Source organism: Rhipicephalus sanguineus, chromosome 6 (genome assembly GCF_013339695.2).
Source record: "Rhipicephalus sanguineus isolate Rsan-2018 chromosome 6, BIME_Rsan_1.4, whole genome shotgun sequence".
NCBI lineage: Eukaryota > Metazoa > Arthropoda > Arachnida > Ixodida > Ixodidae > Rhipicephalus > Rhipicephalus sanguineus.
This window is the reverse complement of record NC_051181.1, coordinates 46,621,542-46,647,399: the sequence shown is the minus strand read 5'-3', so window position 1 is coordinate 46,647,399 and position 25,858 is coordinate 46,621,542. Positions and strand designations below refer to the sequence as shown.

General features: G+C 48.5%; 1 protein-coding gene across 2 annotated transcripts in view; it reads right to left on the bottom strand.

Annotated features, from left to right (window-relative positions):
* Positions 1 to 1,384: 1,384 nt before the first annotated feature.
* LOC119395753 (dystroglycan 1) overlaps positions 1,385 to 25,858 on the bottom strand; it is a 49,632-nt gene continuing 25,158 nt past the window's right edge. For both annotated transcript variants that reach the window (XM_037662759.2, XM_049416763.1), the window contains exon 4: positions 1,385 to 7,879. In XM_037662759.2, coding sequence (XP_037518687.1) covers positions 5,112 to 7,879 — 2,768 coding nt within the window. In that variant the 3' untranslated portion in view covers positions 1,385 to 5,111. The remainder of the gene's footprint in view (positions 7,880 to 25,858) is intronic.

Sequence of the window (25,858 nt, the reverse complement as noted above, 5' to 3'; positions counted from 1 at the left end):
AGCTAAACATTATGGCGCACGCAGCGCGCGGCGTGGCATTTATAATTATCTAACTCAGCTAGAAATCGCTCGTTCTCCTCTCGACAAATGATGCCATAAACCCAAATGACTGCGCCAAACCCAAAGTCCACGGTCATTGGCTGATTTGAGCATCTTGAGCTGCATAGTTACTGCGGCCGCCGCGGTATGGCGCTACGTGGCCGTGCGATCGCTCGCGGTCATACTGAAGGTATGACCGCGAGAGCTCGAAAAAACAAAAAAGTGCTGGAAGTTATGACGCGCACTGAAGAACGGACGTAGCTTCTGGCCTCTTGTCCAACTTGTCCCCCCACTCCCTGCGTACATTTCAGCGCGCTCGCTGTTGCGGAAGGTGACAGAAAGCGCTTAAAGCGTGCGACAAATGCATGCAACTCCGCTCGTACTTGACGTGTTCTAAAAATTTTCGCGGCAGTCGATTCGTGAGGCCATCAACTGCTTTAAAGAAGCCATTCGATACTTACTTGGAAAATCGTTGCTGGGCCCCTTTACGGTTACACTTATCATTTTCCTTACCATGGCTCACTGCGTCGTCCTCAATTTAACTTGAACCCTCTTTAAAAGCCTCCAGGTTTCTGCTCCGTAAGATGCAGCTGTTCTACACCTTCCTCTTGAGGGATAGTGGTAAACTACCATTCATGATTTGAGAATGCCTGCCGAACGTGCTCCACCCCATTCTTATTCCTCCAGTTCAGATTCATGGTTCGGCTCCGCAGTCACTAGATGTCCTAAGTAGAGGTATTCCTTTCCAACTTCCAGAGCCTCGCTACCTATGGCAAAGCGCTGCTGTCTTCCGAGACTGTTGAACATTAGTTTTCTGCCTATTAATATTCAGACCTACCGTTCTGCTTTCCTCGTCCAATTCAGTAATCATGAGTTGCAATTCGTCCCTTGAGTTACTCATCAAGGCAATGTCAATTGCGAATCGCAGGTTACCAAAGTACTCTCCATTAACTAGCATCCCTAACTGTTCCCAATCTATAGAGCCCTTAGAACTTCCTGTAAGCACGCGGTAAATAGCGTAAATAGCGTTGAGGAGATCGTGACTCTCTGCCTTACAACCTTCTTTATCGGAACTTCGTCGCTTTCTTTATGTGACCAATAATGGAGCATATATGTGCGCACTGACACGGGGAGCACGAGAGTGGGGCAGGCATTGATTTAAGGGAGCGCGTAACTGGCCCTTTCCGAAGAACAACATTGAGCAGCACAGCGACAGGCGTCGCGCGAAAGTGGTGTATGTGAAAAGAAGCCATGTGCCGCTCGATCGCCGCGACAGCGCAGCCACTTGCATATGAAACAAGCTTTCACACTTGAGGCAGTGCCACAAGTGCAGTGACAACGCAGATTTCAAAAGTCAACACATTTATTGACGTGAAACTCTATGAGTTACATTATACTGACTTAGGATGATTGTAAGCCGCCCATACCAATGCACAGCTCCCGCTGCCAGCCTGCCAAAGCACGGGCAGCCACATGTTGCACAACAATGCAGAAACAAATAATTCAGTGCACATCAGGAGGCAGTGCTTGATCTTTGGCAATTCTGTACTGCCAGGCTTTCTGATAGCAGGCATTCCCATGCATTCCCGTTCACTTCATCTATCCACACATACGTAAATAAAACATCCTGCCCACCGGAGAACACAACCTAAACCCAATGCACAAGCAACTGAACCACATAAAAAAAGCACTGTCTAGAGACTCCACGACACACACAATTAAGAAACAGCAAAATGCACAGAAGCAACAATGTCCCTCTGCTACAAGGTGGTAATGAACAGCACTTGGGTTGTATTCTTGACTGAATACATTTACTAAGGACATCACCTTTAGCATTCTGCTGATCAACCAAACAAGTAGTCAGAATGCCTGCTACTTGAGCAAGATGCCACGTATTACAAAAGTGAAAATACCAACCTTGAATATTGCCTAGCCTTCAGCGCATCTACTGCAGTTCTATGCAACACAAAGCTCAAGCGCAGCCAAGAATAAAGGGCCTGCGAACAAAGGCTTATGATAAATTCTGCTGCATGTGCAAGCCCTTTGCAGACTGCTCTTGATAGGCTAAAAGCATCACCCCATTCGGAAAAGGACACCGTTATCATTGAACTAATTTAGCTATCGAGGTTTTGTTGCCACGTACAAAGTTTCACTGGACAAGCTACTTTCAACCCACTTTTTTTATCCTTCACAGCGAAGCGGAATGAATCTTGCAATGTAGGAATGACTTAGCTGTTGCACCGTGATGACAGGTCCACTGTTAACACGTGGCACCTGTTAACATTCCTGAATAAAAAAAACACCTAAAGTAGGGTGTCAACATGCACAACAATTCCACAAAACTAAAATATGTATATCACCACTGTAGGCGAGAGGTTACAAAAATGTCATGGCTATTCATCACTGGGATTAGGATACTCTGTGCTAAGGCATTAAGTCATTAACAGAGTGCTGTGTCACCGCCACTTGACAGTGTAAATGCCACCAAAGGGGTCTCATAAAATGCCATACATCAGCAAATGCTGAAGGTTCCCTGCAAGTGTATGTGGCAGCAATGACGAGCAACGCCCCTTGTGAGACCCAATCCATGACCCACCTTGCCTGGCATGTGACACAACAGTTTGAACAGTACACATTTTTCAAGAGTCACCGAATGCGATATACTACAGTGGCGAATGTGATGATGTAACGGCGGTTCCATACTGGCTAGACATTTGTTAGTGAGCAAAAAAAGTGCTTCCAGGCGCTCGTAAAAAGCTGGTTAATGTGTAGGCTTACGTTGCACCACACAAGTACATAAGACACAAAAGCATGAAGGGCCCTGCCCATGTACAAATTGAGGACAAAGATATATGTATACATAATATATAATATATATATTAATGATGAACACAACTAGACTCCCTGATGCATCAGCACCTGGTCCACACAATGCATGAAGCACAATGAAAACTTGTGCAAAGATTCAAGAGGCTGCCATGTCATCCCGTGCAAGTGCCGCAAAAGGGTGAGCAAAACCGGACACATGGGCCCTTTTCATAACAGTAAAGCAAGACTTCTCAATGGCACTCTGCCGAACTAATTGTGGCATAATCATGCAGTTTGCTCACATTATGAAAAAATAATAATAATAAACAAATCTTGACAGCAGAACCACGATGGAAAAATTTGCGACACAAGTCCTACCAGTTACGGCTTGCACTTCTTTGTTTATTTGAACCCTGAACAATGCCACCATCCATCTTCTAACTTCACCAGCGCAGTTGAATAAAGACCAATAATATCATACTTGATGGTGTTTTACATGCCAAAGCCATGATATGATTATGAAGCACACTTCAGTGAGGGACTCCGGATTAATTTCAACAACCTGGTGTTGTTTAACGTGCAACTAAATCTAAGTACACAGGTGTTCTGCATTTCGCCTCGATCGAAATGCCACCACCGTGGCTGGCAATCGAGCCCGCACCCTCGAGTTTAGCACCGCGACACCTCACCTGCTGAGCTACCACTGCGGGTCAAAAAAAGGCCAAACAGCCCAACATTTAGTTCTCTTATTTGTAATGTCACGATTTGTTGGGCAAATGACCAATGCTGAGAAGCTTACTTGCACATTAGGAAAAGGGTATATTATATATCTGCTGCCAAGTGCACAGTGTTTAAGTTGGACAAAAGAAATCTTTTGATCATTCCCTCTCCTAGAATAGCGATGTGTTGGCTTTCATCTCCACAGCGTGCCTTTTCAGAAGGGCTTACACAAGAATGCGACACATGTGACGAATGCCTACATCACTCTCAAAGAACAAATGAAATCAAAAGTCTTAGCACTGGAAAGCACGTCAATGACTGCAAGTACTTCAATGTTCAGAGCTGTCATTTTGCTGACACACGATGCACACAGAAGAGAGAAAATACAGACTGAACACCTGCTGCGTGTCCTTGATCAGGTGGCAAGTCATTTTTTTTTCTGAAGAAGTCACCATTGCTTTCATAGAAGAGACACAGAGGGAGGAGAACGGCAACAGGAGAATGCACTTGAAGGCTTTGCGAGACACACTCTGCGATGACCCGGTTGATGGACATGGGTACGAACAACACATCTTGCAGGGTGGAACGAAAATGTGGGGAAGAAACACCACACGGGAGAATGGGACGACGAGGCTAGAGTCTTAGGGGACAGAACCGGGCAAGTGTAATTTTGTTTCTATCTCCTCACTCTTCCAATTTCCTGTAAAGTGTGGTAGACACATCTGCACAACAAGCCATGCTCCTGTTTCAGCTCAGCTTGGACTGTGGCAGCTGTTGAGGAAACCACCACGACGAACTGCTCGCACTGAAACTCGTGGGATGTCTACCTCGATAAGCTGCCTGTGCTCCCGAAGTTTCAGCGCTTGACTGTATTGGTGGTGTAGCGTCAATTTCTTTGAGCATGTCAGCTCGAAGAGAGAAAAACTAAGACTTCACAGTTAGGGACACATGCAAGGTGCCATTCTCTTTGATCACCATGTTTTGTCAGCGGTGTGAATATACTCAATATAACAGCTACGTATCGCCACCGAGTGCCTCACTCCATTAATGGAGTGAGGTAATGAATCCAAATTCCTTACAGTGTCAGCAAGGACAACCAAATTTCCTGAGCTGTCAGCTGTGTTTCTCCTCATTTTGATGGCACGTCTGAAAATTTTTTCATGGCAAAATGGTGCCCTCCTTGTGCAAGATGTTGGTCTCATCTAAGCTGGGCCTTTGCAACCAGCTAGTGCACTCACACCTCATCTCAGCTCTGAGACTGCTAACCACCAAGTCGATGCTCACATTGACAGGCACAGCTTTCATTCGAGACTGAAAACGTTTACATATGTCTGCCTACAGTCTATGCCACCCTTGCAATCTTTCACTCAATAGCAACAAAGACAAGCAAATAACATATTTTATCTGCTTGGCTTCACTTGTCTTCACGTGTGGAAAGCTCACAAACCGAACTGGTGGTCACATCTCACGCTTCTGCCTCAGTCCGACCTAAGCTGGACAGGAGTACAGGCTCGGTCACGCTTTGAGAGAGAGATAGTCTAGTACTAAGGCGGGACATAAGGCGGCGGCTGCCTGTAGGTTGGTGCAGCCTTGGGCCTTCGGTCAGCGCGTCCCGATGCAAATGGTGGCGTTGGGTGCTGGTAAGGTGCAGCACTGTCTGCGATGTCAACTCCGCGAGGGGTGATGGCACGGCGTCCCGTCTGGGGTGTGGCCCCACGTGGGTACTCGGGAGGTGGTAGGGGAGGTCGCTCTTCTTTCATTATAACCGGCGGCTTGGCTGGATCCGGCTTGTCTTCCAGTTCGTCAGCAAATATGATGGGTATGCCCTTATTGATGAACGTACTGCTGTCTTGCATGCTGAGCTTCCCTTTGCGCTTTTTACGGTACAGAAGGCAGGCAATGAGTGCAGCCAACAGAAGCATTGCTGCAATCACGGCTGCCGGAATGATGGTAGTTATGTACACATCATCATCGTCGGCTGGTGGAATCGTCTCTCCAGGAGGCGGTGCAGTGGGTGCAGCTGCTGTTCCCGCTCCCACACTGACAGTGGGTGGAAGGCCTTTGTCCATGCACAGACCCAGAGGCATCGTGTCTGCCTTAAGCACATGGAACTCCGGGCGCATTTCGTCTATCAGCCGCTGTGTCAGTGTCTGGTTGTCATGTACCAGACGTCGCATGAGCTGAAGGATGGTTTCTGTTGGACATGGTTCATAACGAAGTGTGTTATTGGTCCAGGCATACACGACTGAGCCTTGGCTGATGGTGTTGACTGTAATGAACCTTGGGTCAGGGTCACCATACAACTGTGCCAGCTTCCAGGCCACTAAGACCTTGCGGCTGATGTTGCGGCTGAATGCTTCGAAGTCCTCTTTTAAGTGCAGGCTGAACTCAACGGCCCACTTCATTTGTGCACGAGGCTGCACTAGAACAACAAAGACATCTGTGACTGTCGCACCAGCGTTGTCTTGGGCAACCATTTGGAACTCGTGCCTCGGAATGTCAACGTCCAAGGGCAGGCCATACAGCTCCTGTGTCCGTGGGTTGAACTGTATCCAAGAGGACTGCGGCAGTTGCAGCCCATCAGCAGAAAGGAAGCTCAATGCCAAATACCGAGTGGAACCATCCTCATAGTCATAAAAGGTGTCATCAGGAATGATGAAACGCAAGATCTCTCCCACAGTGGCATTGATCTGGCCAATGGGGTTGCGTCTAGTGGGTGCTTGGTTTTCAAGAGGAGGCGCAGAAGACGCTGGTGGCTGGCAGACACCAGAGTATTCCACGTGAACAGACTGGAGTTTGAGATTCCCTAGAGCCTTCTTGAAAGCTGGCGATGGCCCTCCAGTCTTGTCAACCATCCGATCGTGCAGTGCTTCCAGTTGTTCACGAGGGCAAGGGTGCTTGGGCAACGAATCATTGGTCCATGCAAGTGTGAAAGGATCGCTAGTTGCTGCCAGCACGGTAATCTGGGATTCATCAGGATCGCCAAAGAACTTCGCGAGCCGGCGCACGGCAGCAATCTGCCAGTCCAGACTGTTGACGTACTCCCAGCGTTTGGGTTTAAGAGTGGCATTGAACTTATGGTGGACTGCTCGTGCACCGGTATGCTGCCATACATTGATCTCAACCATGTCCTGCACAGTGTCTCCTTCAGCATCCATGGCTTCCAAGATGAAGGTGTACTTGCCGATGTTGTCGTCCAGTGGCAAAGCTGATAGCGTCTGTTTCTCGGGGTCAAACTGGATCCACGAACGGGGTTCGATGGCTGTACCTGCTGAGGTGACAAACATGAGCTTCAAATTGCGTGTGTCACCATCCTCCGCGTCATGGAAGGCATCTTCTGGGATCTGGTAGCTCCACACCTTGCCAGCTGTAACAACCAGCTTCTGGAGACGCTTGTTCAGCATGGGCCGTGAGTTACCGGGCTTTCTGGTCACAGTTGGCTGAATTGGTGGGCTTAGCGATGGCTCGGGTAGCCGACTCGTGGGTTCCACAATGCCAGGACCAAAAGTTGGGGTTGCCTCCAGAATACCACTCGCCTCCCAGCCAGTCACAGTGCGTGTTGGCCGCATTGGCGGCAGTGGTGGTGTGTGTCCCGATGGAAGTGCTGTGGGCAGGGTCACCATGGAAAGCGTGGGCGATGGGGCAACGACCCCATGCCTAGCATGGTCACCATGGTGATGACGGTGGGCGTGGGAAGAAGGTCCGCCCATCATGGGCGATGCCATTGTGGGCACGATGCGTGTTTCAGGTGTTGCAATGGGTTGCTCACTCACTTCCATGCTGCTGCTGCTGATCATGGTAGGAAGCACAGCAGGAAGAAGCGGAGTGCCAGCAACATGGTTGGCATGGGCTCGCGTTTGTCGTGCCTGCACACTTGATACGTGCCAGCCGACGACGGGGTGTTCGAGGAGTCTCGCCAAAGTACCGTCTCTCGCTGCAGTCTCCAGTCGGGCCAAGGCAGCTGCGTGAGCTGCTTCGACGTCACTACTGCAACCCACGCGCCACCGTAGTCGAAGACCCTGTGTGTGGCGTTGTCGGCTGTCACCAGCTCCAGCCAGAAGAGCTGCCTCATCGTAAGCCGGCTCGCCTGGAGCCATTGGGGAGAGGGTTACTTCATTGGTAGAAAAGCCGAGAAATTTGGCCAAACCAGACAGCAGCCTAGCTCGCGCCTGTGGAGATGCACGGTTGGCATCGGCATCGACTGTGAGCACGGCCACAGCCACGGGGTCGCCTGACCCGCAGGGACCTCGTGTCGCGACTCGTTCTTCATCGAGAACTTCCACCGAGAAGACGTCCTGGGCTTGTGATTCACCTGCGAACAAAATTATTCCGTATAAACTCCTCAGAGTAAAACCAAGAAAACAGCAAATGAAAAGAAATCAAACATGCAGACCAAGTACGTAAAGATAATTGGCATGATAGCTTGAATTAGCACATAAACATAGGAATACTAAGTCAAGGCAGGGACAGGCACTTCCTTTGGCGTGCCAGCAAATAAACCTCACTTTACTGAGGTTTGTGCCTTCTCTGTATTGGCGAAAGTCATTTGCAAGAATACTCCTGGCCAACAGCAATTTTAAGATAGTGCATGATCCTTTCTTTCAAGGGGCTGCTAAGGCAAATCAATCTTTCAAACACGACACATAAAAATGTAACAATGCTACAAAAATATTTATTTATTTGTTCATATTATCCTGCAGGACCCAGGAGAGTGCCGACGAGCAGGGATGTTTACAGTAAGATAACAACAGAAGGAGCATCACACAAGAAACAATAAAGAAATATGTACACAGGAAGGAAATTGAAGCAAAATACTGTGTATTTAAATATAGTGACAAAGTGGATCAAGCATCGTTGTACAATATAAAGGCAACAGTTGAAGTTCCTATTTTTCACAGTATTTAGCAGGATTACTTATCGATACAATATCATCTGGAGGGCCATTCAATAATGCAATGATGTGTGGCAATGCAGAATTGTTGAATTACGGTGTGCAGATGAAAATGGACCTGAAACCCAGATGATCATAAGGTCGACGAGATGTGCGTGAAGGAATATCCAGTCAGAGCTGACCAGACCTAGAGTATTTATGAAAATGTACAAAAGAGCAACAGAATGGTGGGAATCTAAGTTCATACGTGAAAAACTTTGTCTGATTTGAGTAATGCTAAGAAATAATAACTGAACAATAAAAGAAAAGAAAAGCCAGACAAAATTAAGTTCTCTCCACAACGAAATATTTTCATATCCCCGCTGAGCAGCCATGGGATTCAATGGATTTCTTATCTCTCAACAACAAAACTGCAGTCCACACAAGAACAAAATTTGCCTGCCATAATTTTATTTCCCACAATGCGTACTCATGTAATCTCACCGTAGCATAAAAAGGTTCTCAAATTCACTTCCTGTGCTCATAAATTGCATTAAACATAGCCATATATGCATGCATGGCCACAGTCATTTTAGTATGCCAAAGCAGAAAAGTATCACAATTGGAGACAAGAAGAGGAAATGTTCTGCAGCCACAGCCTCATTTGTTTGCTGCCCGTTTCGAGTCATACCGTTTCATCACCATCAACCTGTATTGACATACGGTAATTGACACATCATGCAATGAGGTGCATATTGCGCGGCCTTGGAGCATTTTCAAGTTGATCTGTGATGTACAGAGAGAGAAAAAAACAGCCAAAACAAAGTTGTGGCACGTGAGATAGTGGTCGGTGCACGGAATGCATACAACCCAGCCTTGAGCCATAGCTGAGAGCTGGGGTCGTAATGTCTCGTCAAACATGATTATCCAAAGATGTGACTTCAAATTCAAGTTTTGTGTTTACAGCATGAGCCAGCAGTCTTATGTGCGAGTTCTAACATTGCCACAAAGAGATTTGCTGCAATATACCATTCTTGCCGTGCTACTGTCAGTGACACATTTATTATCGAGACATCGCACATGACTCAGCCATGCTTTCACCATGCAAGGACAGCGTGTTGATACTGCTGAAATGCTGTTGCTACGTAACAAGAGCAAGTACACTGCAGAGTCCCGAAATATTCTTACAAAATCGGTGATGCTTTTGAAAGTGACTGAATCTGGGCCAGAGCCACTTCACTCACCAATGAAAGTGGCATACTATGCGTTGTTGGCAGTGCAGTTTTAAACAGCAAGATTTTTACAGTAAATATTCGTTTTCTAGAAAATTTCCCCATGTCTTCTGTCTCATTTTGCAGCAACAAAATTCTCGCAAGATCCCCTCTGATTTTGTTATTATTTCAAATGTATTCATATCTTACTTATTCTGCACCTAGTATATATTAAGAGAAGAAATTTTCATATTCCAGACAGTCGGACAATGTCTGGCAACATTCAATCGCAATATCTCATAATATAAGCAAAAATACAAAAACAGCAGTTTCGCATGTATCTAGAAAATGGTGCAAATAGATTAAATCGATGATTGTGAAAAAGTTGGGTGATTTACAATACTATATGCTGCTTATCCACACCAACAGCAACAGATCTAGTGAAGATCCCCCGACTGCTGAGACAGAGATGCCACCATTCTATTACGGCAGCTGGTTTACACCATTTAGCAGGCACTATTGCAAGACAAGCCACATAGTTATGTTTTCTATTCAACAAAATCAAACTAAATAACCTTGTAAAAATGTGCTACAGGTACCTGTCACAACCTCAACGCTGAACCTGAGAAGTAATGAATACACATCATGCAGAAATCCTGTTCATAGCATCAATTCGCAGAAATAAGTCATCCCTTATTGACAAATATGCCCTCAATTCTTACTCACATAAGTTATGAAATACTGACTTTAAAAGCTGTATACTATAGTTGTATACAACTTAATAAGCCCAGAGAGGCCCCGCCCAGACAGCCGAAGCGTGGCAGTTAATCGCCTCCACGACTAAAGAAAAACTGAAGGAGACTTTGTAAATTCCAACGTGTGTTCGGCGAAAGCCTGTGGCCATTCGACTCCGCTCACGGATGCCGCCGCCGCGTTACGCAACAGTTGCGCAACGCGCGCTGGAAGGAGCAATGCGCAGCTGATGCTATGCGCCGTTGTGCCATCACGTGATTGCTGAGAAAGTGAGGGGGAGAGGTCACAGATGGCACCGTGCCAGGGCACGGACAGACACGGTCGGACACCGCGAGTATGACACATTAAAGGCTTTGGCGTTAATAGTCTCTATCGTGCACTCGGCAATGTTCTCCGAAGGCAAAGTTCACTGGCAGTCCGGCTCATGACGTCAGTCCAGAGTGCGCGCTCGTTGGTGCAGGCTTGTGCGTCCGCCTTTGAGGAGGAGATGCCGCGGACTTTGAAAGTTGTATCCGACCATAGTACAGGTCATGATTTCTTGCACGTTTCAGGAATAGCAGCACCATACTGCAATTACAGAGTTGTCAGCTGACGAACTCGGGGTGTTGTCTATGTACATGTGAGAATGTATGGACTATGACAAGCCACACAAAATTTTTGTTTTTAATGTCCTTATTCAACACTCATCTTATAACAGTGGATAGTTACCAAATTTGTGGCTTGCACATTCTTTGCTGTGAGCGTTTCCTATAGCTCCAGGAATACATGCACCAAGATACATGTATTCTTGCTAAATAATTTAATATCACCGTTTTATGTGGACAACTTTCGGTTTCAGTTTCTGGGCGCTGAGGTTGGGCAATGACGAAGTGTACGGGGCTTGGTCACGTGACCACACAAGGCTGTGACGCACTTGGCTAGGGTGCGATTGAAACTCGGCAAGTGATGCAGCAACTGATGCTTTGCCGGTACTATGGTCCCTAGAATATAGTATATTCTAGGGACCGTACCGGTAGGTAGGTTGCAGAGGTGATGGAGGTCCGGAGGTCACTCACGTCACTACAACAGATCTGGTATGACGTCACTACAACTTTCGTTGCCACTCCTATAGAGCTAAGTCAGTGTTGGCGCGCTAGCGATGGGTCTCGATCAGGAGAATGGGCATTTAGGTACACTTTGCAAGTGAATTAAAATATATTCTAAACGTATGCTGTGTTCGACCCTTCGTGGGGAGTGTCTTTGCATACAGAGGAAACCCACAACAGGCTTGTTATAACCTTGAAATTCGATGGCACCACACCTTCAACATTAGCTAGCACTTAACACGACTTAACCAACTCCACGACACTGACCTGAGTCACTACTTACCATGACTCAGGCCAGTGGTGAAACAGGCAGTATGGTTCAGAAGACCTTGGGAAGCAGCAAAAGTGGGGCTATGAGGCATGCAATAGGTCAGGGGTCCTTAAACTGGTTTCAGTAAAGGGTGTTTCAGTGTTTTCACAAGTGGTCAGAATGAATATATAAACTGACCCGATTTTGCCCATTACAGACAGAGCATAAAATTTTAAAGAAAATCTGCATAGCATTTCGGATTCAACGAAGCCATCGCACGCTGAGGGACGCACACACCAGCGGCGCTAAGACTCATCATAATGCGCACGTTGAAATCCGAACAATTTGCGTTCCAACAATGGCCATGCATACCAAGTGATGAACTGAAAAATTCATGCTCACAAGCGAAGCTGATAACACACACATGGAAACCAATTCAGATATTCTGCAAGTTGAGAACCACTTGTCTCCCCAGTCAAGTACAGTCGAAGTGCAATTTTTCGAACTCCCTATGGAAGAAAGCAAAAGCTATCATCATCATAAACAGGTATGTGCCACAGAAATTGGGTAAATCCCACTACTCACCACTGGTCCACTAGAAATGAAGAAGGCAACAGTTAGCCCAACAACAAATGGCTGTGAAGCGACAGCGGCGAGCTGAAGACCCCGAGTACGTATGAGAATACTAGGTAACGGGAGAGGCAACAGATACTGCGAGAAGACCCCAAAGCGACGAAAGGCCTACGCCAACGACAGCGTGCCCGTAGATCTATAAGAGGTGCGAACGCTTGGTTTCAGCGCGAGTTTCTGTGTCTGGAGTTTGGACATCCTTGCCGTGTCTGTGACTGTCTGTAGTTTAACTCGAACTTCTCTGCGCAAAGAATCAACGCAGAAACAACCTAGCATCACCTAGCTAAAGCCTAGCAACGACCTATAAGCAACCAGGAAACAACCTGCATCACCTAGCTAAGGCATAGAAACAACCTAGTGGCAACCAGATTAGTCTTTAGAATCGTCCAGTTTCGCCGTTTGAAGCTTTGCACGGCTTAGGGCAAGCTTCGATGAATTTTTTTTTTTTTTCAAAAGAAGACCCTACACAGTAGAAAACCGCTGTTACGTTCCCGGGTATTGTGTTTTCCTAGTTGTTACGTTGTTTTCGGCCGGCCCCGGAATGCCTCCCATAGGATCCAATGCACTGGGAACCATGCTGCTACATCGCAACTGCGGGACCATTCTTGTGTTGTACCGTACTGGCTCTCCGAGACGGCCCAGGCAGCCACGTTGACTTATCACGTGGCTTGGCTTGATCCACTTGGTGGCTTGACAATCGAATTGGCTGCCAGAAGCAGTGAGGGCGACATCTATGATGCATTCTTAAGTCCTGCCCCCACAAACACAACCTCCAAGATCTGTATTTTTCATCTAAACATGGCGTCTATGACATGTTTGGGGGCTAAAAATTGGTGTTGATGCGTTCAACAAAAGTACGGGCTTCAATATTAGTTTTTGTTGCACGGAGTCATCCTGTTTACATGGACTGGGTGCCTGGGTGACCTCATCATCAGTGATGTGATGACGCCATCACTGACATGACTCATCGTCGTGCTTCAGTGATGACGAAGTTGAGGAGGTGGAACAGGTGCCGGAGCAGCTGCCGGAGCCAACGACTTTATCGGCCGTTAACAGCGCTGGATTTATTGCGGAGATTTGCACGCAGTGACGACACCGAAAGCCACATGGCAGTGATCGGGTGTGAAAAAATGCGCCAGGCGAAGCTGCACGATTTCTTCAAGTGAAAAGTTTAATAAACTGTGTGGTTCTCGTCACTACTTTAAATTCTCATTTTTAAATGCGGAGCATTTCTTAGTCGCACCTGCGGCGTCGGCCGCCGTCCACACCCCCACTGCGCATGCTCGGCTCGTCTCGTGCCGGCAGCAAGCCTATCCTCTCCCTCCCTCGCATGCTCGGCTCGTCTCGTGCCGGCAGCAGGCCTCTCCTCTCCCTCCCTCCCTACCTCCTCTCCGTCCCTCCCTCCTCTCGATCGAACGCGGGCGGTGTGTGTATAAGCGGCAGAGCGCGCGTTCGGAATTCAGTCAAGGGCGTCTTTACTTGGCTTTCGCTTGACTTGACACTTTGCTTGACTCGAATAGATGCGCTGGAAGCAACAGTACCTTCAATCAGCGTCCCACCACTCGCTGAAGGCAACGTTACCCCACCCTCACCGTCGTCGGCGTCAACAACAGCAAGCAACGCAGAAGGCAAGGCTGCGAAGAGACGAGCATACGATGCTGAACGCAAGCGTTTGAAGCGAGCTGCGGACCCGGAACTTCGTGCACGCTGGAGCCGTTCAAGTCGTACTTGGTGTGCGCATCGTGTAATAATTAAGCATTCCCAAACCATACCCAATTACGCAACATTCACGCGATACCCTCGTGGGAAGATGCGGGCGACTTTTTTCCCATTTCTCGGCCCTTATGTCTTTTTTTTTTTCATGGTCCCGTCAATAATGTGTCAGCAGGGTTCTACTGTACAACAAGCACCATGTATCACAAGGAAATGGGTTTACAGATATACCGTATATTGCATATTATAAGTTGGGTGATTCCACGAGAGATCGAACATGCCTGTCCGGTCGCAATTTTTGTTTTGCCTGGGTTTTCTATATGTTATGTGGGCACATTTAAAGTGCACGGAACCGAAAATTTTATTTCCAAGAAACGCTCCCAGCGCACCAAAAAATTATTTGAAGGTGGCGGCGCGGGCCTCCTGTTTTTGCTCACTGCGATGTTTTCGGATTTCACGGCCGAATTTAGCGCGAACTATAAATGATGTGTCGAAAATTTTTTTTGCTGGTTTGATACGCATTACTGTGAATTACATCCATGCTTCTTTTATGCTATCCTCGAAAAGAAGAAAATGTGAAAAAATGGCAAACACGGCTGAAATCAAAAAACGGTCCTAAGTTTGAGGCGCTTTGGCGCCTTTGCTATTACAAACAGAAACTTGAAAACAATGTCAAATATAGAAAAGAGCATTTGCAACATTTATACGGAAAATAATTTTCCTACAGGCAGCGCAAAAAAAGAAAAAAGTAGTTAAAAGAGCGAGTTTTTTCAAAAAAGTACATTTTCAAAAAATAAAATAAAAAAAACTCCGGTCTCAATTTTGATGAGAATTTTTTATCGAAGAGCGCTTATGTCAGTGAACACACAGTTTTAATATCATATGTCCTCATTTGCTTTGTTTACGAGATATATCTGGCCAAAATGACCCTTGCTGTGTGTGCTCACTTCAGTGCGACTGATGGTTGTTATTAGCTTGCATTGTGCGTAAATCTCAGTTTTGATTATTCTGCTGCAGCAAAACCTTGCTGTGGTGGCTTTTCGTCAAGAAAAATGTGTTCTCAGATTTTATTTGCTTCTAGCGTGTGCGAAAGTGGGCTGCTGCCGCCTTCTAAAGGGTGATTCCCTTTACAAGGCGGCAGAAGCCTGTTCGCCATTTCTGCATTTCGCTTCACTTGCGAACAGTGGTGTGCGTCATTTGCGACGCTGCCCAACGGATGCCAAGATGCCACCACTACGCCGGCAACACTGCAGCGCTGCTTTCAAGCGGCAAGCGATCCTTTACGCATAGTCGGAAAGCAACGTTGCAGCAGGGTGCAAGTTCGATGCCTCGGAAAAGTGCGTGAGGGAATGGAGAAAACAAACGACCAAGATCTTCGCATGCGCTGCTACACACCGTTCCTTTCGCGAACCAAAGTCTGGACGATACCCTGCCGTTGAAGAGGCAGTTCGATATTGGGTTCACGACCACAGAAGCAAGAGCCTGAGTGTTTGCTATGATGATATTGAAGCAAAAGCATGCATTGTTGAGAAGGGTATGTGCACCCCGCGAACCAGCTCAAAGTATCCAAGAAATGGGTCACGAACTTCATGAAACTTCATCTCAGTACCACCGGCACCCCTTACGACGGCGAGCAGCAGCAGTGGCTTACACGATGGCAATGACCGTGACTGTGTCCTTTTCTCAAGCGGCGACGACTTATAAGCAATGCTTCATGGGCAAATATATGTTTCTTTGCATGACTCCCTCTTCTGAAAAACTTATTGGTGAGCTATGGCCGCAACATGAGGCTGTGTTTGGAGTCAACTTTTTTTTTTTCCTAGAATGGGTTGCAAGTTGGGGGGTCGACTTATAATCACATTCGACTAATAATCGGCAACATATGGTAATAATGGGTGGCATAACAGTAAACTCACCAGGCATAAAACCATATGAACTGAGTAACGAGTGGGTAGTCTAAAGCTTCCGCCCCGTTACAAAGGGCTCGGCCATCAATCATCATGCTCACCCTCATCCACTACAGCAACAACAGTGCGCAGCTAGGCAGGTGCGCCTTAGAAACATGTAGTGGTTGCTTCAGTACTTCATTATATGGGATGATTTATTGCGTAGTGGGTACGTGCAAGGTGCCCTAAGAGAGTTCACAGTGGGCTTTATGAAGGCTGCTCTGCCAGTTTACACTGTGTTAAAGATCTTCCCTTTTGCCCGAACCGTCACGGGGTCTCTGGCCGACACTTGCTTTTCAACAGGAGAGGTTGCGCGATTGGGACCCCTGCGTACATGTTCTGGGAATGGGATAATGGTCAGGACCATACTGCCCCTTGCTGAACCAACAAGAACGAGAGAGGGAAAGAGTGGCTGGCGCGGGTGAACTCGCAGCCGAGCAGAGACGAAAGACATTCGAACAATGAAGGACGAGAGATCCTCAGCTCCATAATTCAGTTGTAAACAATGTAAAATAAACTTCTTGTATCATTTAGAAACCTCAGCGTAATCGAGTTATAGAAATTGAACCTTTTCATAACAATTTTTCGTGCCGAAACCCAGGATTTCTCAGCGGATACAAGAAGTTCAGCGATAACCGACACAACTGGACCGAACAAAGATGGAGCATCTCTGAACGAGCAGGACCGTGTTGCGTGTCGAGGTAGAGAAGCTGGGCAAGGAGCTCACGTTACTGAAGACGAGATGACTTGGAGTCGCACAAACAAGACCGCATCGCAGCAGTAAGAGATGAATTAGAGGCCATCGCCGAAGAACTAAAGCAACAAGACGAGCTCATCGAACCGCACGTTAGTGACGACGACTTCACCGAGGAGTACGGAGGCGTGAGGAAATACGAAGCGCTCATCATACGTATGCGGACCCAACTAGAAGTGCTTGCAACGAAAGAGCACGTCCGATGGAGATACAGATAATGGAAGCACAACGGCCTTATTGCCCACCAGCTACGCAGGGCCCTTCAAGCTGCCAGAACTGGAACGCCAAAAGTTCAGCGGCGACCGACTGGAAGAGACCCCAGATGAAAACGGTGTCCTTTCAAACACCGAGTGTCTTTTCTACCAGTGCGGCACCAACGGGCAGGGCAGCAGCAGCGGTGAGTGGCATACACATTGTGGAGGTGCTATATCACCCCTGTACAGGCGACTGCCGTAACTTGGGCACGGCCGCTGTGATTGGAACGCACGTGCTTGGCGTAAGCCGAGGCGTTCGTCCAAGGTCAGGGATGCGTAGATGTGCTTTGCTGTAACCCGAGTTTAGCGCGGTGGCGCCGGCATCGCCGCCGCGAATTTAGGCCGGCGCATAGAAAAGGCAGTGAATCTCTTTTTTGGGGTGTGGCAGCGGGCGCGGATGGGCTCCTCCTCGCTGTGGGTCCGGGGACGGTACCGCGGCTCGCTGCCCTCAGACCCTCGTGGTGAGTCGTGCATCTGCGGCGCCGCATTTGTATTGTATTATGTTGTCTTATTGTATGTCTTACATTGTCTCGGGTGTGCGTGTTGTTTCCCAGTATTCATTGTTACGTGTTACGTGTTACTTACGTGTTACTAATTCGGCCGGCGAGCTCGCCTTATGTAAAGAAGTGTTTAATAAACACCAACGTTTTGTTGCCCGACCGCATGAACTGTGTCCGTGTGTTCTGAGAACGGCGGCGTAGTATCGCTCAGACCCCACACTGGCTGCCCAACGTGGGGCTCTTGGAGCATCGGACGACAGTTTTCGCGGTTCGGGGAAACATTTGAGTGAGCCGGGTAAAGTAAGCCTAGGGGGGATTTTATTGCTCAGACCGTCGGCGGCGTGTTTTTTTCTTGAGAGCGATGAGATTGGTTGCTGTGGCCTGTTGGAACTTGTCGGCACGCTAAGTTTTATCTGTTCGCAGGCGGTTCATTTTTATTTTTAAGAAGGTCGTTGAGTGTCGGTACGAGAGTCACATGGTCCGCATCCTGGGAGAGCGAAGCACAGAGAACGTGGATGGTAGGCAAGCGCGAAGCGAGTGAGTACAGAAGCCTCGTAGGTGGTCCGAGTTTTTTCTGTAAAGTTTTCTTCTGTCTCTTTGACTCTGGAAGTCGCGGCTTGTGTAGCCAAGTGGCCAGGGGCCACGGGTGTCGTTGCTGCTGGCATTGCGGCTCGACGCCGGGGCGTCGTGACATCGTCCGGGACGGTGGACGCCGATCGCTCAGTAAGCTGCTGTGTGCAGCGAGCGCTTAGGGCCACCTCACAGAGCTGATGTCTCCTCGCGGCTGTCTCTTCTGCGCCTGTGCGAGTGCTTGTTTTGGATGCCGGTTGTGTCGAGCGAGTCGTTAGGCCTAAGGCTCTGCTTAGCTGCCTGTTGCACGTGAGACACAACCCGCTGGATCGTGGCGTCGAGTTTTTGCACTCTGCTTCCCTCATTTTTAGCTTGCGTGCATGACTGAACTAAAAAAAGCAACCGTTCATTGCATTTGTCGTCTCAGTCACCGCCGATGTCATTGCCAGCCGGACTGCACCGTTCTTTCGAGAGTGTACGCAGTGGGAGTTGTAACCCGCGGCTGGCTGTCTGCTGCACATCGTCTTCACCGATGACCGACATGCCCGTGACCTGCGTAGCTCCCTCCAAATCGGCGCCCTCGTTGAGTGCTGCCCGCAACCAGAAGACGTGTCTGCGCGAGCTACGCTCTCTCGCGCCAAAGGCCACGTTGCCTTCGCGGTTCCGGGACGAAGGTCAAGCCAGTGCAGCGGTGTCGACCAGCGGCGGTGTCGCGGTGCACGGACATTCTGTAGGGACATTTACGCCACTTGTTCTTTTGTAGAGCTTGTGTACCTGTTTGTTTGTTTTAAGTCCTTTTCCAGGATATGTGTTTAATTTAAGGTTGGGGGGATGTGGGGGTGCTATATCACCACTGTAAAGGCGACTGCCGTAACTTGGGCGCGGCCGCTGTGTTTGGAACGCACGTGCTTGGCGTAAGCCGAGGCGTTCGTCCAAGGTCAGTGATGCGCTGTCTGTAACCCGAGTTTAGCGCGGTGGCACCGGCATCGCTGCTGCGAATTTAGGCCGGCGCAAAGAAACAGGAGTGAGTCTCTTTTGGGGTGTGGCAGCGCGCGCGGATGGGCGACGGCCACGCTGGGGTCCGTGGGGGTCGGTACCGCGGCTCGCTTCCCTCGGGCCCTCGTGGTGAGTCATGCATCTGCGGCGCCGCCTTCGCATTTGTACTGTATTAGGTCTTATTTTATGTCTTAAGTATGTCTTATGTTATATTGTATTGTATGTCTTACATTGCCTTGAATGTGCGTGTTGTTTTTCCCAGTATTCATTGTCAGCGCAGAAGTTTAGCGTTCTAGCGTGTTACGTGTTACTAATTCGACCGGCGAGCTCGCCATATATGTAAAGAACAGTGTTAATAAACCTCCATGTTTGTTGCCCGACCGCGTGAACTGTGTCCGTGTGTTCCGAGGGCGGCAGCTGTTTTATCGCTCAGACCCCACAACGTGACTCATCAGAATTACGAGTATGCCATAGAGACATTGAAGGAGCGCTCCGGCCAACAGGACATGCTTGTGCAGAATCACCAAGCTCAGCCACTGAGTGTGCAGACAGTTGAAGCAGATCATGTGAACGCACTCCGTTGCCTGCCCGACAACAGCCGCAAAGAACACTGCATCGATGCGCTAGAGATCGGTGAGATCTGCTCCAACAAACGGGTGCAACTGAACAACGTGGCTCATCTCACCAGAGTAAGTGATCTTCAATTGACTGATCGAACACTATCACTGACCCACGACTGCAAGGACATGGAGGTACTCATTGGAGCCGACAGCGGTGGGAGCAGTGTGAGCTGTAAAGTGCGAAATCTTCAGGGAGTGCTGGGGGAAGCGAACGCTGAATTTGTATGACCCTACAAGGCCCAATTGCTCAGGCGGCCTCAACAGTGTGTTGCTCCACGGTGACCGTCCTGCGCACCAGTGTGGTGGAGCCGGCGCCCAGCATTTCCAACGAGGTACGAGCCTTCTGGGACATAGAGAGCCCCGGCATCCCAATGAAGGACTGCCATTCGGGAGACAACAGAGATGTGAGGCAAGAATTTATTCATTCATTCAGCTTCGTTGACAGGCGCTGCGATTCAAGCCTTCCTTGGAATTGTTTCGATCGGCCTTTAGGGGACAACAATGCAGTTGCACAAAGGCGCCCAACCTCCTTGCCGATTCGCAGAGAAAAACCAATGGCTTCTGCCGCTAACGAACCAGCGCACCAATGGAAAAAGTGCCAAAAATTGTCGGACCTAATATGGAAATGCTGGAGAGCAGAGTACTTGTGCGCTTTGAGATCGCATCACCACATCACTCCGGCAGCAGCATGTGACGTACACGACATCGACCTGGTGTTCCTACACGATGACTTTCACCCACAACAAACGTGGAAGGTTGGGTGAATTATTTAAGTTCTTCTGGGGCATGATGGACATAACCGCACCTGCATGATACGCCTGCCTGGGGGAACCAACCTACAACGGCCTGTTAATCCCATCCACCAGTTAAAAAGAGGACAATGAGCCACGCTCGTTCAATGGGGAGTATGTTAAAGATCTTCCCTTTCGGGGTCTCTGGCCGACACTTGCCTTTCCACGAGAAAGGTTGGGTGATTGGGACCCCAGTGTCTATGTTCTGGGAATGGTCAGGACCAGACTGCCTCTTGCTGAACCGGACGACGCGGCCAACAAGAGCGAGAGAGAGAGTGGCTGGTGCAGGTGAACTCAGGGGCCGAGCAGAGACGAGACATTCGAACAACAAAGGATGAAAGATGCTCAGCTCCCTAACACAGTTGTAACTAATGTAAAATAAACTTCTTTTATCATTTAGAAACCCCAGCATCATCGAGTTATTGGAAATGAACCTTTCTATAACACACTGTGACTGTGCTGTGCGTTCCATGCAGGCCTGGCGTTTCAACTGTTTTTGTATACATTGACTCAATGGGGCTAAATCTCCAAATTTTCAAGCATGCCTGAAAGATCAGCAGTTGAAGTGATAATACTGGCTGTTTAAACAGCACTTTGCAAGAGACATGTGGGGCACTTCGTGCATAATTTGTGGCTCAAGATGCTGCTGTGTTCTCATGGCACTGTTTCTATGCATGGTGGTGCGCTGGCTCACCAACACACTACATCAGTTTCGTAACCAAGACACTTAATGAAGGCTCCAATGCGTGTGAAAAGCAGCACTTCGTGCCAGCTGTGGGCTAGAGAAGCGTTTATGCTTGGCATTATCAGGGGTGACACGGCTGAAATTGATTTGGGAGCAGTTTTTGGAGCAGCAAAATTTCAATTTTGGAGCAGAAGAACCTTGATTTGGAGCAGTTAGCACAATTTTTTATGTCATCGCAGGAGCTTGAAAAACAGATTGGTAACAATTTGGGGGGACAAGTACATATTTAAATTGGCTTAGGATAGACGTAACACTGAAGCAGCCTTTGGAGAAAGTATTGCCAGGTATGAGCTATATACTACCTCTTTAAATACTATGCAACTTATCTGGCCGGAGTAAGAAACGCATGAAATAATTGAAAAAAAAAAAAAGGTTCTGCAAACTAGGTTCACTTCATAAAATTAAAAAAAAATAACAAAGAGAATGTGATTGCACAAGAATTGCAGTTAGATAGCAGTAGGCCTTTTTAAAATCAGATATAATTTAGCAGATTACTGCTTTGGCTTTTACTGCGACAGCAATTACAGTGGAACCCCGTTCATACGTTTTTCAGCGGTCCGGGGGAAAAAAAACGCAACAGCCGGGAAAACGCAAGAGTGAGGAAAGCTCTGAAAATGAATGAAAACAGGGCCACTTTGACTTCAAACAATTTATTTCAGCAAGGTGAGCCTAAGACTTAAAAAATCGAGTATGATAGACTGTCGATTCTTTCACTCACAGAAAAGCACCACGCGTCTTTCAGTAACCTGAAAGGCTGCACTGCTGTCAGAGTCGCTTTGACGTGCGACGTACCTGTGAAGGAGGTCCACGGCCGCGACGGCTTCTCCAAAGCTTGGATCGGCTAACTCCACTGCCAACTCCCCAGAATCTTGTGGCTCGTGCTCGTCGTCGTCATCGCAGTCACTGGCTTCACTTGCGACCGAGTTTGCAACGATCTCTGCGATGGTCTGGCACTCCAACGTCACGACGGCCGCATACACAGCGACGATGTCGTCGTATGTCACTCCCGTGGCATCCAGCGCGTTCATAGTTTCTGTAACCTCTTGCTCACAAGAGGCTACTTCTGATGGCAGTCTCCACTTCGCCGTCCACACGGAAGCCACACCTCGCGAAGCAGTGCTGTGCAGTTGACGCGTTCACTGCAGTCCACGCTGAAGCGACGTAGTGCATGGCGTCGAGTACAGAAATTGTCGTAGGCGGCTGTCCGCGATCAATACGCGCGAGACAGCACATCACGATGCTCTTCCTGTATGAATGCTTCAGGTTTTTGATTATGCCGGCATCCAATGGCTGCAAGTGGCTGGTAGTGTTTGGCGGGAAAAATACAAGCTTGACGTTCCGTAGAAACGGCAAATCTCTCAGGTGGGCCGCACAATTGTCCGGAAAAAGGAGAACACTCCTGCACTGCGAAGGCATCTTGTTATCGAAGTATCGAAGAAACTCTTCACACAAAGCACAGGTCATCCATGCACGATGGTTGCTCCAGTAGTGGCCTGGCAGTAGGCGTGTGTTCTTGAAGCACCGTGGGTTCCGATACTTGCCGATCACCCACGGCTTAAGTTTGTCTGAGCCATCCATGTTGCAGCAACGAGCACCGTCAGTCAATCTTTGCTGCATTTGCCTCCGTGGCACGCTTCGCCCTTTAGGCTTAAAGATTTCGATGGCTGCACCCGAAAGAAGAGGCCCGTTTCGTCGGCGTTATGTCACGAGGCTCGTACCCCTCAATTATAGTAGACAGTGTGGACCTCCAATCGTCGACCGTTTCCACGTTCACACTTGCCGCTTCTCCGCCTACAGTCTTGTAGGCGATGCCGTGCCTCCTCCGGAAACGGTCGATCCAGCCATTTGACACCGCAAAGTCGATGATCCCCAGTCTGTCGGCTATCTCCATCAGCTTCTCGTGTAAAATGCTGCCGTCGAAGTTAATACCGGCAGCGCGAGCTTGATTGAACCAGGTGAGAAGAGTCTCTTCGAGGTTCCCGTACTTGGCGCAACGAGCCTGCTTGGCTTTCGGGCCGAAGGGCGCGGCATTCCCTTTGATCTCTGCACGCTTCGAGACAATGCTGTTAAGCGTTGACGGTGGCGGTCCAAGGTCTTTGGCAATGTCGACCCTTTTCCGCGTTGGCTGCTTGTCGACTGTGTTGAGTACGTCCAGCTTTTCCTAAGAGAAAGAGCCTTCCGCTTGCGCGACGCCATCAAGGCACGACGAAGATTGGGGTGACAATTTCAACGGTATTCGAGCAACACCACCTAGACTGGCTAAGGCCTGTTCATATCCTCCTCTCCTAGTGCCTACGTCACCACACTGCGACGGAGCTGCTTTGTTGGCGCTTCCGGGAAACAGGGAGAAAGCATGAACGGAATAGATGCGCAACACACGAACGAACGCGCAACAATGGGCATTTCTGAAAACGCGTCCTCCCGCCCATCGTAGTGTGCTGATGTTACCGAGGAGTGAAGAGGCCTTAGCTAGTCTAGGTGGTGCTGATTCGAGAGGCTTAGTTGAAAAACACGACGGCGATTGAAGACGAGTCGCGAGACCGTTCCAATTGTGCGGTGGTACTTTTATATAAAGGCTGACCATTACGCACTTCTGGCATTCCGTAGTGAAACTTCCGTTGGAAGCCCAGTGATGATGGTGATAGCACATTTCACACATGGCCATCTAGTGGCGGCCTCTCCAACTCGCCTGCGGCTCCTTGCAGCCAGTTTGTTAGCCAAGCCCGGCCAAGACTGTCAAAAGTCAAATCAAAATGGCGGTGCCCAGGCGGGTTCGGCCGCAGAGTTTCCTACAGTTACCTAGAGGGAAAAGTAGCGCTTTGAGCTGTTGTACACATGGAAATGCTGGGATATGTGAGACTTTGCTCGCATTGCCATCGTCCGGGAAAAGCCCGGACACCTCAAAGACGCATCTGGCTTCAGTGCCTTCCTTGCGTCAAAATAGTTGACTTCGTAGTAGTACTGAAGAAACACGTAGTAAGTAGGGGTGTGCGAATATTCGAAAGTTTTGAATATTCGTTGCATATTACATTCGAAATATTCGTATTCGATTCGAAAATCGTGTATTCGAAATGTTTCGAATATTCGATAACTTCGAATATGCGATTCCATTATCATGCATAAAATAGCTCGTCTTCCACATTTCTGCTGCGTTTGTAAGCTAAAAACGTTGCCGAGAGGAGCGATAAACATCGTAAGTACACGGAGGCACGATATCTGCCTGCGACGAGCGCCCCAATACGTATGATTTATTGCTGGTGCATCTCCAACGTGCAGCGCTGTTGGCGATCATGTAACCATACATTTTCAATATTATGCGGCCGTAACGTGCCGCACTACCACTTGTTCACTATGCGGGACCACTTCTGAAGAAAGACAGTGACCCATGTGACTGGTGGCGGACTGTAGGCACCTTCAGATACCCCAGTCTGGCAAAGCTTTGCCCCATGTACCTCCCTATACCAGCCACTTCTGTTCCAAGCGAGCGTGCCTTTTCAGTGGCAGGGGGGGGGGGTGTTGTCTCTGTTAGAAGGGAGCGCCTGCTGCCTGATCATGTGGAGCAACTCATATTTCTTCAAGATAACATGTAGTCATTACTTTCATTGTGCCGTGATATTTGCTTGTGTTGTGATGTGCATTGTGCTAGCCTGGACATTTGTGTTCTGGAGATAGCAGTGTATGTTGTGTTGCCAGTCAGGCTGTTAATGTTTTTTTTTTTTTTCAAACAGCTACATCTTAAATAAAATGTTGTTGTTGTGGAGGCATTTTTTCTTTGATATTCGATATTCGATTCGATATTCGAAGGTGGATATTCGTATTCGATTCGTATTCGAACAATTTGATATTCGCACACCCCTAGTAGTAAGCCATTTCTTTTTTATCATTGCACAAAAACGAGGTTTCTTTAACTTCGAGAACTTCTACGTCGATACACTATTTTATGAAGCGAAATAGGCAACGAATGGCCGCTAACCAGGCAGAATATGCCAGCGTTCACTCTGCGACTTTTTGTCGTCTGTTCTGTTTTTTCGCCATTTAGTTATGCCGTACAGGTCAGTGGACATTTATTCTAGAATATAACACTGTAAAGGTGTTTATTGGCGGCGCGATTGACGGCGACGATGCACAGAGACGACAGTCACGACGGAGCGCAACCTCGCAGACTCTCACGAGCATGAGCACGAGGGGCGTGCTCCCCGAGAAGAGGCGAAGAGGGCGACCCACTAGAAGGTGCTCGAGAGGACGGCCCATTACAGTGTTCCAATGCTTCTCTACAATTACCCCGGGTAAGAAAAGGGAGTCCTCTGGCGACCTAACAGCTGGTCACTATGAGCGGGTCATGGTAGGGCTTGAGGCGCTCCACGTTGACAATGTCGCGCCCTCGACGGCGCATGTCCGAAGATGGTTCAATGGGTTCAATCAGGTAGTTGACCGGGGATGTGCGTTCGACGACACGGTAGGGGCCTTCGTATTTGGGCTGTAGTTTGGAAGAGAGGCCAGTTGCAATGGTAGGGACCGAGAGCCATACGAGCGCTCCAGGTAGGAACGTGGGTGCAGAAGTGTTGGTCTCACCGCGGATGCTCTTCTGCCGCTCTTGGTCATG